At 36.4% G+C, this 14,830-nt stretch overlaps 1 protein-coding gene across 5 annotated transcripts; it reads right to left on the bottom strand.

The window, feature by feature from the left end:
* Positions 1-6,811: 6,811 nt before the first annotated feature.
* LOC105038376 (FCS-Like Zinc finger 10) lies at positions 6,812-9,468 on the bottom strand. Of its 5 annotated transcripts, XM_073251008.1 has the most exons (4): positions 8,994-9,217; positions 8,664-8,823; positions 7,367-8,358; positions 6,812-7,221 (listed from the first exon to the last, which is right to left on the bottom strand). In XM_073251008.1, the coding sequence occupies exons 3-4, from the start codon at positions 8,314-8,316 to the stop codon at positions 7,032-7,034; spliced, it is 1,140 nt and encodes a 379-aa protein (XP_073107109.1). In that variant the 5' UTR covers positions 8,317-8,358; positions 8,664-8,823; positions 8,994-9,217; the 3' UTR covers positions 6,812-7,031. The 5 variants fall into 5 exon arrangements, with proteins under 5 accessions (XP_073107109.1, XP_010913555.1, XP_010912830.1 ...); XM_010915253.4 differs by lacking the exons at positions 8,664-8,823; positions 8,994-9,217 and adding an exon at positions 9,249-9,468; XM_010914528.3 differs by lacking the exons at positions 8,664-8,823; positions 8,994-9,217 and adding an exon at positions 9,272-9,465.
* Positions 9,469-14,830: the final 5,362 nt, after the last annotated feature.

The following is a 14,830-nucleotide window of genomic DNA, read 5'->3' as shown; positions in this document are numbered from 1 at the left end:
ACTCATAGGTGGACATAATGATCTTCATCATGCAATCAAGTCGCAATGAAAGACTATCATCAATGTAGCTGGAGCTGCCAAATCCTATAGCAAGTATTTTTGGCTAGCCTAAGCTTTCTTCCCATTTTTCTTTCCACTAATCGAATTTGAGTCTTCTTTAGGGACAATTTACCCTCAGACACCTTTGATTGGTTTTGACTTGATCAAATTATTAGTTACTTTTTCTCACATATCTTCCTCAAAATCAATGCCTATAATGGCTTCCCTGTCTAGAGTTTTTTGGCCTCTAGAGCATACCCAATGTTGAGATAGAGGAGAGTTTGACCCCCTGAAACACTCACGGACACACATATAGCTATACTAAAATAAGGTCGGCTAGATTTGAACTTTGATTTCTATAATATTTGTCTCATATTAATGATTCAAATATTAGATGTGATCTACTATCTTAAAATTACTTGCATACAAAAAATTATATAATTTGAAGATTCCTAATTTATGCATTAAATAGTCAAAAATTGGATAATTTAAATAAAATTAAATTAGATATATTTTTTGATCACTTGATAAGCTAGGAATCTTCAAATCATATAATTTTTAATGTTGAAGTAATTTAGAGATAGTAAATCATATCTCATGGTTTAGATCATTGATGTAAGATTCTTATTATCTAAGTTTTATCTGATTAGATCTTAACCCAAATCTGATGAATATAACCCAAGTCTTTTCTTATATATATACACACATGTGTGCGTGGGGTCATCTCTACTCTATTAAATAAAAAACTCTTTAATTCTGCGTGAGATTGTAATGCTTCTTTTAAGTTCTACATGCTTTCATAATCACAATTTCCTTGACCAAATTTACTTGCATGCGGAATGGGCTTGAGAATTTCGCTCTAGACTCTTTTTTTTTTTTTTGACGTGCTTCCATGAAAAAGTATGCTAATTCTACGGACCCAAGCTCGTTTGCTTTAATCCTTGGGTTTAACTCGCAATACTTCTTCCCGCAATGAGTTTGTTTTAACTTTGCGGCATAGGCACTTCGTATGAATCGCTATATAAGACATCCAATGGCCTATCCTAACAGCGACCCGTCCGGACAAACTTGGAGCTATCATATCCAGTCCACCACACCTTCCGAATTCCTCTTCGGCGTTGGGTTCGGGTTGTATCTTTCGCGTGGAAGAATGAATTTTGCTTTGCCAACCGTTGGGTCAGGTCTTAATTTTGTCTTCTCATTTATTCTTTATCAAAATAAAAAAAAAAAAATTGGACTTGCTTGCATGGTAACATGTAGTAATAACGATCGGTATGTAATTTTTTCCTACTCTATTTAATATATTCTAAATCCATGTAGGCATCCCGTTGATCATTTAGACAAAGATTAGCTTCATGGATATTGAGGCTGAAACCAGAATGGATACGAGCATACTCATATCTATATTTATTTTATCTGATGAATACAAATATAAATACAGATATTATTCGGATGTAAAAATTCATATCCATATTTATTTTAAACGGATACGGATATAATTCGGATACTGAAAGTATGAATCTATTTATAGATATAACTTAGATAATTAAACTTTATAACTATAAAATCAAAGACATTATTAGATAAATGATAAATCTAATTAATAACATATTTAATTATTTTTATGATTATATATATTTTTTAAAAATTAATAAATATTATATAAAATTATATAGGTTTATATGTAGATTCAATATTTAGATATGGATCGGATAGTTGTCTATTTATATTCATATCTATTTTTTATAGACGGACATGGATATGAATATTAATCGGATTCTTAAATTTCTATCCATATCTGGATTAATTCGAATACAAATTAAATTTGAACGAATAATATCCATGCCACTTTCACTCCTGATAGCTATATCTTTTGCCATTTGTTTCTACAAAACCAGGGGAAAAACACCACCATTTCCCTTGAGAACATCCTGCTCACGTAGGTTCTCTTTAGGAGTTCTCGACAACTCATTTCTTATATGTTTTTTGTCAAGAGAAATAGCCGCCGAATGGATTGGTCAGAGCTTAATGTTCATGGCTTTTGTTGTCTGTTTATTTTTCAACCTTAGATAGGAGTTTTGACCTCTGTTTGGGCGGAATGTATGATATTAATAGAAAAAAGCTTTTGATGTCGGTCTCTTTCTATCTCTATCCTGAGACGGAAACGTTTGTGATCCATAACTTCTTATGTTTGCCAGTGTGCACATGGGGAAGGGCAGTCCTCTTTCTATGTATGGGATATGAATTCGATTATATATATATGGCTACATAGAAGCAAGAATGCTGCGGTTGCCATACTGAAAATGGCGACCCATTCTTGGAAGAGACAACCTAAATAATCCCAAGACCCTTCTTCACTATGGTGATCCACAATTTTAGCACGTAGCTAGCAGTCATATTTCTAAGAAGATTTTGGCTTAGCTTCTTTTAATCCGGCCTCTGAAGTATTTCCTTCTGTGAACATGGGACTGGCTTAGAACCATGTTATTGAATATGGAGGCCGTTTTTGACATCTATTGATAAGAAAACAGATTCTTGCTAATTACAGTAGTTCTTTAAGGAGCTTCTGAATATACAGGATTTATATAATTCAATCTTGACAGATAAATGAATAGGAATACCTAGTATGAGAGAAGTGAAAAATCATTGAGAAAATGGTTTCAAATATAGTTGTACAACTTCATTATCTATTTTCATATAAAAGGCCTGCTTTGTTGCATTGGTTGACCAATAATTTCAAAACATTGCCGTAGCCTTTAATTTATTGCAATGCACTTTGAAGAGCAAATAGTGTAGTTCTGCTGATTGAAAAGTTATGATGTTTATTACCTATGCAAGTAATTACTCAAATTTACTAGCACTTCTAGTAATCTATATTGTCTTTTTCACATGTAGGTTTGTCAATATTAAGAGCATTGTTATATGCGGCTAGGCCCAGTACTTCCAAGCTTGGAAACATAACAGGAACTGCAATATATCGTGATATTGAGCAGTATCCACATTCATCTAGCTTCCCTGATGTCCTAATCTTACAATTGGGTTCCCCTATCTACTTTGCAAACTCTGGCTATCTAATAAAAAGGTTATAAAAAACATGCTTTTACAAGCTCATTTTTTTCCCCTTTCCACTCTTAGCAGTGCTCTAGAACTGTCGAAGTCCTTTCATGAGTTAACATCATGTTTTGCTGCGGGTAGAAGATAAAGATAATAGCATCAAAAAGGATGGGGAAGATCTTCTAAATGTTATTCTTGATATTGGTGGTAAGCCTTGTATGCTTGTGAGGGTAGACTTGCAGCATATTGAAAATGATTCAATCAACACTAAAACCACTTAACTAGAACAAGCTCTAGCCCCGTTACCATGTGAAGTATGGTAGAGGCATGAGGGATGATGCTGACTATGCAAATTTGCATGTCAAAGAAATGGAATTTGGATTTACTTAGTTGAACTCGAACAAAGGAATCTAACAGCAGTACTAGACCAAAATTTTCTGTACAGTTGTCTGTTTAGCTTAAGCCCGATTTCAATATATTGTTCAATCTATTGGCTAAATGGAGCTAAGTCGCTCATGCCAGCTTGACCACATCTCATCGATTCAAATAGCAGCATGACCAGTTATTTATTGCACTCTCCATCATATATTGAACATTTAAAATGAGATAAAATAACTTTGCATTACCTAAGTATGATAACAACTAACGTGCAGCATTTACTGAGTAATTCACATGCAGTATAATATGCATTTGATGCAAGGCAGGGCCGATATCTCTTTGTAGTAAGCTGAGTCCTAACAACAGGTTATAATGACTGTTACAGCAATGTAATAAACTAACAATAGCTCTTATGATGATCACATATAATGACATACGTATATGTACATTAATGCCATTTTAGTCAGGTGGACCAAATTCCCATTTACCCTTATTCCTCTACTACACCAACCAATTTCATATGAACATTTCACTACCTTATTATCACATAAACATTTATTTTCCTTGATCGCCCTTCCTCTGTACTCAAATATCCATTAATTTAATTTCTTTATCTTATTTTCTGAATTAATTGTTGCAAGTGATTGCTTGCAAGTCTCAATCTCTACCTCTTCCTCTGTGCATCCGTGATACAAAATATGCAAATTAGTCGATGTTTAAGCTTTTTTAGCTTATTTTCGCTTGTCCATTCTCCAACAGATATTTAAGGCTGAGGCTCAGGTTGCAGTCTTAACGTTGCCTTCATACTTAGCTTATGAGCTTGCTTTTATGTAATACGAGCTCGCTTGACTTGTGTGGCATTTCAGAAAAGAAATAAGCAAGGCTGAGTAGCCAAGGCATCATTAATTCACAGTGATAATATCGTGTTCAAATTCTGTTACGTTGGGTTGATGGGAAAATGTACTGCAGCTATATATGTAGCATGTTACCCGTATTTGATTACAATGGTCTTAGTTTCGCACTTCTTGGTGTCGTCAGGGGTGACAACTATTGACAACCCGGGCATTGGGATGCTGAAGGAAGTCATAGAATGCTTGAGAGAAGAAAAACTAAGGTAAGCTTACACAAGTGAGACATGAAACACATCTTAAATCTTTTTTTTGATTGAAAGGAGGCTGAAGCCACCTATTTTATTGATGAACAGAAATTACAGGAAACAGAAGCTAATGTATATACAGAAGAAAATTACAAAAAACTATAGAGAAATTGAGCAGCAATATGACAGGCTGTGAGTAACTCTCGAAATAGCACCAACTGTGATTTTGCGAATGGTCAGCAGAGACTAGATGAAGGATATATAGAGATAACCATTCAAGAAGAACAGAAAAGATCAAGAATCTCCAAAAAGAAAGGCAGGGTCCCAGAGTAGAGTCAGGTTTCCAGATTTTCCAAAATATAGTTCACCACCATTCAATTCTCACAAAATAATGGTATTTTTTAAGCACAAAAATATAGATTCAAAATTTATCTTGCAGTTGACATTTGAAAGAAAATGCTTCACACTTGTAAAATCTATCTACTTATTAAACAAACCATCATAGGATATCCGATGACATTTAACCTCATGAGATGGGTAATTTGAAGTCTTAATTTGTGCAAAACATGGGACTATCTATTGTAATATATAATGTGGACATCTGCATACATGAGATGCTTTCATCGCCACCATCTCCATATTTCCTGTTTTTTAGATGCACGGTTTACATTTTATAGCCCTCCCACTGCTCTATTTGCTTTTTTTTTTTTCTTCAAATTTCTTTTGGTAATACAGTCTATCAAAACTCAAGCATACATACATCTAGACATATCTGATGCACGTGCTATAATTTAATAAAAAAATAAATTTCAAATTTTTTTTTGAGGTTTCTATTTATTACACTTACACTTAATAATTTGTAAAATAAACATTACGCCCTTAAGATTTCACATCATCTGTCAAACTAATTAGATAATATGAAAAGACGAAAGTACCTCTGGGTAACAATGCTTATAAGCATCATCGGAAGCCAATCGATAGCTACCAGCTTGCCAGTCCAGATGTGGAGCATCTTGATGTCAATATTGTCAAGGTGGGAGATGATAGGGTGGAATTGGAAGGGGATGTGGAGATGTTTAACCTCCTCGAAGAGGTACAGTGCTGTAAGATTGAGAAATTCCTTGTGGTCATTGATGATGGCGAGGTAGAGATGGGGTAGGCCCTCAGGACAGGTGCAAAGGGTGGTGCTGACAGTGCTGTCGAGATCGATGACATGGACCACCTACCCCCCCTCCATCACCTCGAGGATGACTTGGTTGGAGTTGAGAAGGTGAGGTGGATGAAGGGGCAAAGTTTGAAGAAGTGGCGATGGGCAAGGAGGGCGTTAGGCAATGTCGGAGAACCATCGGGAGGCGAGGGATATAGTAGAGGCTCAGCCAAGAGAAAAGGACACAATAGGCAAGCACCTTCGTGATGTGGGATGTGATGTGCTACATGGTGTCACCATTTGGAGTGCCAAGAAACAAGATATATTCAAGATACGCATTGGTGTACTCGAGCTAGTTGATGGCAATGTGATTGGAGTAGTTGAGGAGATGGATTGAATACATCCCTCTCAGAGCCATTACACTAGTGGGGATATCAATTTGGTCGCTAGCGAGTAGGTCTAGGGTTCTGGTGTAGGGTGCAAAGCTAAAGTTTCGATAAAAAGAGCCGATCTAGGGCTTCGATAGGCCTGCTTGGGATCACATGGAGAAGGGGGGGCCTAAGAAGGGAGAGGGCAAAGCAAGTTTCAAGTGGGAGGGAAGAATATGGAAGGAGGCTCAAGAGGATGCTGATGGCAAATGACAATTAGAGAGCCGAGGTGCGTAAGAGTAGGAGGCCAATCTTCACATAGGAGAAGAATGCATTTAGGTAAGAAGAGAGAGGAGATCAATTATTAGAGAAGGGGATAAATGGAGAGTATTTCCAACTTCATTTTTGTCATTTGGTTTTTCAAGATTGTTTTAATCATTTTACAAATTTATTCTGATGTGGTATTTGGATCCCATTTAGGACTAAAGGCCCATCTAATGGTATAGGTTTAACTCAAGGGTAAAAGTAAATCTCAAGGGTAAAAAGGAAATCTCAAGGGTGTAACTGTAGATTTTCGAACTACTAAGTATTACTGTAATTTACACTTAACCTCAGGAGTCTTTTGTATTCACTCTATAATTTGAAGTAGAGAATAAATCTCAAAAATGTAAATGTAGGCTAAAATCATGTCATGCACCACGAAGGCAAGGTCAAAAATGCTATCAATGTTCACAGATGTTTCTTTACCCTTGGATGAAGCAAAATTACTCCTTTCAATGTATTTCAGTGCAGCCAAAAAGACAGGAACTAGCAAACATGCAACAGAGCATTATATTATACAATTAAAAGTAGAGCATATCCATTTTTAAACGTATGATCTGAATCTCAGAAGAGATATACATCAATTCAGATATAAAGCTCGATCAAATTGTTTATTTGACCGCTTTCCTCATTCGGTGACCGGTGGGAATGGACAAGCAATCCTCCAGCCCATATAGTGGCAATCATCCTCCATGAAGATGTCCTCGTGAAAGGATGAACCAGGAGAATCAGAAGAATCTGTCATATGCTTGTCGATCTTGTCTTCAGTTAGAATCTCTCGAGCTCGGCATTCGCAGCTGCAAAAAGCTTTCTCACCTCTGTAATGCATGTAAAGACGAGAAATTTAGCACCACACAGATTTTATAAGAATACCACACATTTAATTGCATGCAGAGAAAGAGGTCGTAATCTCTGAAAGAGACGACATGCAAACAAAAAATTAGAAATCTCAGGAGGATTTACCTGTATATGTAAATATCATCCTCTTCTTTCAGTTTCTTTTTACATGAATAACAGTAGCTCAAAAAATCAGTACTGGAATGCAGTGGTACTTCTTCAGAAGGCTTAACCTCCCAGGAAGACTCTCCCCTATCTCCCTTGTCCTTATGCTTGCCATCAGGCGACTGATCCTTGTGGCTCTCCAATATGCAGTCCCCAAAGATATGAGTTGTTCGCGGGTTCGGACCATGCGAAATAATGCAGGTGTAATTTTCAGATCGTTCGATATCGCTGATAGAGAGAGAACCGATGAATTCATAAGAAGAATCATTAGATATAGTCGGAGAATCTGATGTTGAATTCTTCGTCTCTGATTCAGAAATTTCAATGTCAAACTTGTGATTATTCCCATCAAGATTACCATCATCCTCACTCTGCACTCCAGCTATCTTGGATGCTAGCTGTGTCTTTGGCTGTCCAAATCTGATATGGAAGCAATCAGTAGGTGTTTGCCGAGAACTCCTATGGTTTTCAGAAGGATTATGTGACAAAACATCCAAATGGGCCTTGGGACCTGGGATTTGAATCCCCATCTTTGATCCCAATACTACTTTCCTACTCTCGGAAAACCTTAAAACCTGTCCGAGGGGCATGACCTCATCGGTGAGAGAATCTACCAAGCCAAGCCCAACCTTGTTGGGATTTGTGTTCTTTGGAAGTCCATCATGAACTGGTGATCCAGGGGAGCTAACAGAAGGGCCTCCAGGATTTGAGAAGAGCTTGCGGTCTAAAGGAGATGTAGGACTACTGGATGAATCCAAATCAAACAATCCCATGGTGTTCAACCTTGCATATAGATCGGAGACTCCAATAATTGACGCACTCCGGGTCTTTTGCGCCAGAGTATTAGACAAGGGGAACAAGGAGGCTTTGTTCTGGTCTTTCTGAATATTCCTGCTGCTCTTCCCAAGCATTGCTTCTCAGCCCTCCTCCACCCAGCAAAACAAACTAAATTCCTGAAAGAAATACAGCATAGAAATATGCTAGAATCAAAGAAGCTTGGCCAGAATTAAGGAGGCAAAAATATAATAAAGGAAATTGGTAATTGGTGAAGGAAGAACAATGCTAATTTATGGATACAAGGTCTAATATAAGGCATTAATTGGTACGCAAATATATCAGAAAGGAAGAAGAACACTGTATGGAAAATGAAAATGGTTAGAAAAGTATCAGTAGTTATATATTGAAATTTTCACATCATCACAAGACTTGGTCTTGTCTAATCAAATCATTATTAATAAATAAAATTTAGAGTACCCACATAACATTACTCTGTGGATGTTTCACATGCCAACAAAATCCATGAGACCTTATAGAACAAAATGAAGTCTAGATTATAAATTTTTGTCCAGAACACTGGGCTTCAGACGGGTTCTCAGATGCATGTGAGAGTTGGAGGAGCTGCATGGGTCGTGGGGATCCTGCATGTAAGCAGGGAGCAATTAATGAAATGGAAGCCACCCAGATCTCTCTATCCATGGGTGAGCATTACAAATTAGGAAACAAAGCGAGTGCATTAAAAGAGGAATAAAATTATGTAAACTTAGGGGGCAAAAGAAATCTTTGCTAAAGGCAAAAAATATCTATTTACGTTTTGGATCATCAAATCTCCAAAGAGCTTGACTCCTGCACTAATTTAGCTTTTAGAACACTTCGCATCAATGCCCCAAAACCAAAATGATCCGTCTTGAAGCAATGTACCCAAAAAAGGTCCCAAATCGAAGAAACCAAAGGTAAAAGAAGTTGTTCTCAATGGCTGTCCGACGCTAAATTTGGCAACTCACAGCAGATGACAGAAGTCCATGAAATGCAACACAAAGAGTCAACAAGCATATGGAAGACATACATGAACTGGAAATCAAATCAGACCTTGTTGTTTTCCTCCTCTATCTTCCAAGAAGCGCTTACAGAGCCTTCGGAGACCTGGAATGTATGGATATATATATATTTGATGTTGAAGCGTTCACGGCTCTCTCTCCCTCTGGGTGTATGTTGCTTTCTTGCATCAATATTAGTGAGGTAGTGTGGCTTCTGGAGCACTCCTAATCGTATTAATGACTGTCAGAAGAATTAATAATCTAATTACAGCTACATGCATAAGATACGGTGTGAGGACGCCATTGTTCTGGACCTGGAGGACCACACAGATCGCTATTCAGAGCCATCCACCTGGGGGACTTTTGTTGGGCATTGCAAGAAATGGACGGTTCTGATCCAACAGAGTTTTGGTTTTTTGAGGACTAGCTTAGAGTGGTACCGAAAGAATGGTTCCATTATTTGAATCGGCCGGGAGAAGGATGGGGGTTAAAAAGTAGCTAGAAAACGACAGAGATGACGACAGGTGGGCCCCAGCCGCCAGGTAGTGATGGAAGTCCCCTGACGGCCATGCGCCAAAATATGACGCTGCCCGTCACGTCTCTGCTGACAGGTCGCTTGGATTGAATAGCGGTAACTGGATACAAATCACATGCAAGAGTAGCATTATCAAAAAAATTATTAGATATTTTAAATTATTTAAATTAATCATATCTATCTTATTTTATCCAGAAAATATATAAATTTTAAATTAATATAAAAAATAAAAACACCAAAGTTTTCATCTCGTATCACCCATCATTGCACTAATATTTCGCATACACAAAGGATCATCATCATTTCTGTTTTCATTGCAAATTTTTTTTTTTAATCTCTCGACTCAATGGATAATGTCTCTATTCATCATGTACGTTCTTGTCGTCATCTAACTCAATGATAGTTTGATCTGGTTCGGTGATAGCCTGATTTACTTGGTCAAATTACGCTCTTATACGGGCAAAAATTAAGATTATTACTTGCTTGATTTCTTTGACTCACTGATTCAATCTGATTTTATTGATTTTTAATGCTACCCAAAACCATCTTGGTTTTTAACGTTAATGTTTGACTTAATATGGTTGAGCTGCAAGCTGACTAGCTGAGTTTTCCGATCTTGGTAGTTGAAAAATTACATACCAAATGTATCTTTTAGTCAAAATTTTTGTGTGAAGCAAGATAGTTCTAGCAATTAATATTTTGATTGGCATTAGAGCATGTCTAGGGTAAGAGAAAGGGAGGATCTAATTTTATTTGAGTAGTGAATTTGTTAACATTGATATTACTTATTATTCCAATTATGATGCTTGGATGTTTAGAATGTGCCCAAGTTGGTAAGCTGCTTTCTTGATGCATTATATTTAGATTTCATCCACCCTTCACTTAATCTCTGTTGCGGTCAATCTCCTCATCGTCTGATCGCCGAGAATGAGCGCCTGCAAAAGAAAGTCCACACTGATCGGAGGCAGCTCCGGTGGGGACCCTCCGACGGTCAAGTCAGAGAGGAGACCGGGCAACAGTAAAATAGAGACAAGGAGCTCTGCGGTGAGAGAGGGGGAGAGAGAGAGAGCAAGCCTGAGCGTTTTCTCCCCGAAGCCCCCCCGTAGCACTGTTGCCTTCTCCGATTTATAGTAGGAGGTGGTACGGCCCCGCCGTCGGTGATGTAGACAACTGGAGAGTTGTCAAATCGTCGGAAGTTGTCATGCCGTTGACAAAGTTGACAGGTCCTAGGAATTAATTCTCGTCCTTAGCAGGACAGCGCCCCAGGCTTCCTGACAGGATAATGCCCCCTGACGTTCGTGCGGCGTTTTCTTGATGGGACTGCAGCCCACGCCGCTCATCCGGCATCTAGGAAGGCCTGTAGAGGTGGGACGACAGCCATCCAAACCGATAGTGAGTCGTCGGCGTTCCATCTGATGGGAAGTCGGTGACGGGGGGTCGGCCCATCAAGCGATCGGAGACGACGTGGGGCCGCTAGGCCGATCTGTTCCGATCGGGGCGCAATCGATAGTCGCTGTCGGTATCGTCCGCGGTCGGTCGGGAGGAGTCGGTCGGTCGGATGGAGTCGGTCGGTATATCTCAACAATCTCTAATATTCAATGGGGCTTCACCTCCTAACTGATGCATTTATTTGCATCTCTCGCATCAAATAATTGGCAAAAGATTTATGTTATTATTTGGTTTTGAGACAGAATTTAATCTTATAGATTCTAAAAGTCACTATTCACAATTTGAATATAACATCACCTTATCAAAAAATGACTCTTAGAACTCATCCATCCTTTTTTTTTTTCGGGGCGGGGGGGTGGGATGTCCATCTAGTTGCTAAGTTATAAATTTCAAATTGAGGAACCAATTTTAGATTGATTACAATTCTACCAGGTCCTATCTATTGTTTCATAAGTGAAAAAAAAAATCTATGAGGTACTCTTTTTGAAAGAATCACGGAGTATATGTCTGAAGATTTTTTTTTTAGATAATTATCTATTCTGTAAATATTTTCTCTTTTAAAGGAGAAACTATAACGCTACTTTAGAATTATAGTTTAAAAGTTAAAAACATGTTTAGCCACTATCATATTGAAGGGATTTTCTAGCATTACATTTCTTAAAATATAAAAATAAATTTATGATTTGGTGATATTTTATATTATACATTTTTAGCTAGTAAGTTGTGCATAAAATAATTTATTTCACAAAATAATATATATTTAGGAGTCCCTGGTTAATTTTGTTTGAAAACGTAAGATAAGCGGTAGTCTAATAAATATGTATAAGATATTTAGTAAATTTATATGAGATATTTTAAATTTATGAACTAACCCTCCTTGCTCCTTCATGAAAGGATTCATCCAAGTAAGATGAACTTTCCAGGGCTTTATAGGGCATAGCTTGATAATCAAGTAATGATATATTCGCTGTTCACAAATATACGTTTGGTTCCAAAGTCAAAATTGTCTAACAATTACTTACGTATATATCATTTTACATATGATGGTAATCATCAAAAAAATTAATTAGTGGTTAACAATTATCAATTAGTGTGAGAATTCGTATGGACATATATTTAGTCCGATATTAATTATTTAATAATTTTTTTTAAATATTTATATAAAATTAAAAATTTTAAATAATATTTTTCGATTAATTTTTTTAATAAAATCCTAAATTGTTATAAGTGATACTAGGACTGACGTAGCACATAGTATATGTAGACTAGAGAATACTGCAGTATAAATTTATTAGAATTAGTCATAAATAGATTATAATATTTAAATAATATATATATATATATAATATTAAAAAATTCATTCTTATGTGGTATATTAAAAAATTATATTGTTATGATTCTTTTTAATTCGATTCCTAGGAAATGAGGTGACCACCGCTGAAACCGGCCCGTAGAAACCCCGTTTACTTTTATGTTACCACCGGAAAGCCAGAGACCGTTCCTTTTTGTCGCTTTCCGTGCCTCACGCTTTTCATGGCTTTCCGTGCTGCAGAAAGCAACCGTTGCTTCCCCTGGAAGTCACGAATCTTTAAATCAATCCAGCGGCCCATATTCTCTCCGCAGTCTGCGCTCCTAAAAGTGGCAAGCGACGCGGGATCAGAGCACATGCTGCCCGCCGCGTGTCCATCCTCAGCGAGCAGAGTTTCTTGGACCGTAGCTAAAGAGAAAGATACCGATCCAAGGGCCTGATCTTTTCTATCAAAGGAAGTGCATGGTTTGGACGGTGGACATCGGTTGTTAATCAGGTTCTAATTAGGTCCTAGTCTAGGCTTCAGGGGGCAAATTGCCTATGGCTCACATGCTTCGACGCAAGATGACGGTCATAAAGAATGGTAAAGTGGATTGTATCAGGATTTAGGGACAGGCGGGATTGGTGAAGTCAGTCTATACTCACAGCGCACCAATTCCTGACCCCACCAATTAGATGTTATTTTATCAGGGTACCCCTGGCACTGCCATAATTGTAGCAGGCTCCATTCCTTGCAAATTTCAAAATATTCCTGTCCGTTGGACCTTAACTTTTGTTTATTTTATCTATTCTATCGTTTTCTGAGAATTCAAGTAATCAGAGGACCGGGCTGAGAATCCTGCCATTCAAACAGGTTTAACTAGAGGTGGTAACGGGGCTGGATCAATTGGAAGCGGATCGAATAAATGGATCTAATCCATATAATCCGATCTAATCCATATAATTTATTTATTAAATAGATAAATAAATTAATTAAATAAATTAGATTAAATATATCAAAAATAATTTAAACAGATTTTAAATAGATTAAATATATTAAATAGAGTTGGTCATGATTCAGTCCAATTGTTAAACGATTCAAAATAGATTAAATAGATTAAAGGTCAAACTCAAATCCAATCTATTTAATAAATAAATTTAAATGAATTCACTTATTTATGATTCGAATCTGTTTATGTTAAATTCAAATCTATTTAAAGATGATCATTCATGGATCGAATTGATGGATTAAATCATAAAATTATCGTCCTTAGGTTTAATCCAATCCTCCCTCCTTCAAACTAACATAAATACCTACTTGCTCGCATAAACATATACACACGTACATACATCCAAAAAATTTATGTATAGATATCTCTTATGATGTGGTCTAAAATTAATCTACCTATCGTTGACCAATAGACTATTAGGAGATCAATTTCAATAGAATTTTTATTTCCGAGCTGATCTATGAAAAGAAAATCAAAAGGTAGTCACTTACTTAAACATGGAGAGTCAACACCTATAAAATAGAGATTCTTCGTTTATAAAAAGGCTTAAGATCTATGATATTATTTTGTACTATACTCCTTTTTTTTTTTATTGTTTTTGATATCCCGTCTAATTTAATCATCAGAGGATCCTTCCGGAGCCTATTAGATATATGAAGATGTAGCTTGGAATATGGAATGATCAACTATGATTGATAGAGTACAATAAGATGTTAGCTTGGAATATGGAATAATCAACTATGGTTGGCAGAGTGCTCTATTATATGATTTAGATAATAAATGAATTTGAGATACCTCTTACCTTAGTGTATTTTGGGTGATTCTTGCATCTAACTGCTAGATGGCTTTCTAATTTTGCTTATTCATTTGGCATTTGGGGATATATTGTCTTATCCTCATATTCAATCTTAAATATTATGACTATGATATTGAATCTTGTAGATTAGGACTATGATAGGCATGGTTAAATAATCCTCCTCCTTTTTGATGATAGATCCTCTATATTCTTTAAGAGGCTGTTTAGTTGGGGGTAATCTGGTATGGAAAAATAATTTTCATATCAGATTATCATATTTGATATGAAAAAAAAAAAGAAAGAGACGGTAAAAAAGTTGATAGGCTCTATGTTTATTTTTCGAAGAAAGAAAATAAAATAAATACTATGGGGATTAGTATTTGATAAATTTTCAAATAGCAATAATCTATATTTGACAAAAATATCCATAATAAAGCTGCATATATAATTATTAAATTTATTTTAATATCTTTCTAAATTCATTCGATAAAGAATTTTTGTAAAAAAATTAAGATGGAGATGGTATTATGTAA

Source organism: Elaeis guineensis, chromosome 2 (genome assembly GCF_000442705.2).
Source record: "Elaeis guineensis isolate ETL-2024a chromosome 2, EG11, whole genome shotgun sequence".
Taxonomy (NCBI): domain Eukaryota; kingdom Viridiplantae; phylum Streptophyta; class Magnoliopsida; order Arecales; family Arecaceae; genus Elaeis; species Elaeis guineensis.
The sequence above is the reverse complement of the archived record's forward strand: the minus strand, read 5'-3'. Positions and strand labels throughout refer to the sequence as shown.

What these genes read in the sequence shown, in the direction of transcription:
- LOC105038376 (XM_010915253.4), bottom strand. Translation starts at nt 8,316, where the DNA reads ATGCTTGGGAAGAGCAGCAGGAATATTCAGAAAGACCAGAACAAAGCC. An exon ending in GATGATATTTACATATACAG is followed by an intron (nt 7,222 to 7,366) that starts GTAAATCCTCCT and finishes CATGCATTACAG; the next exon opens with AGGTGAGAAAGCTTTTTGCA.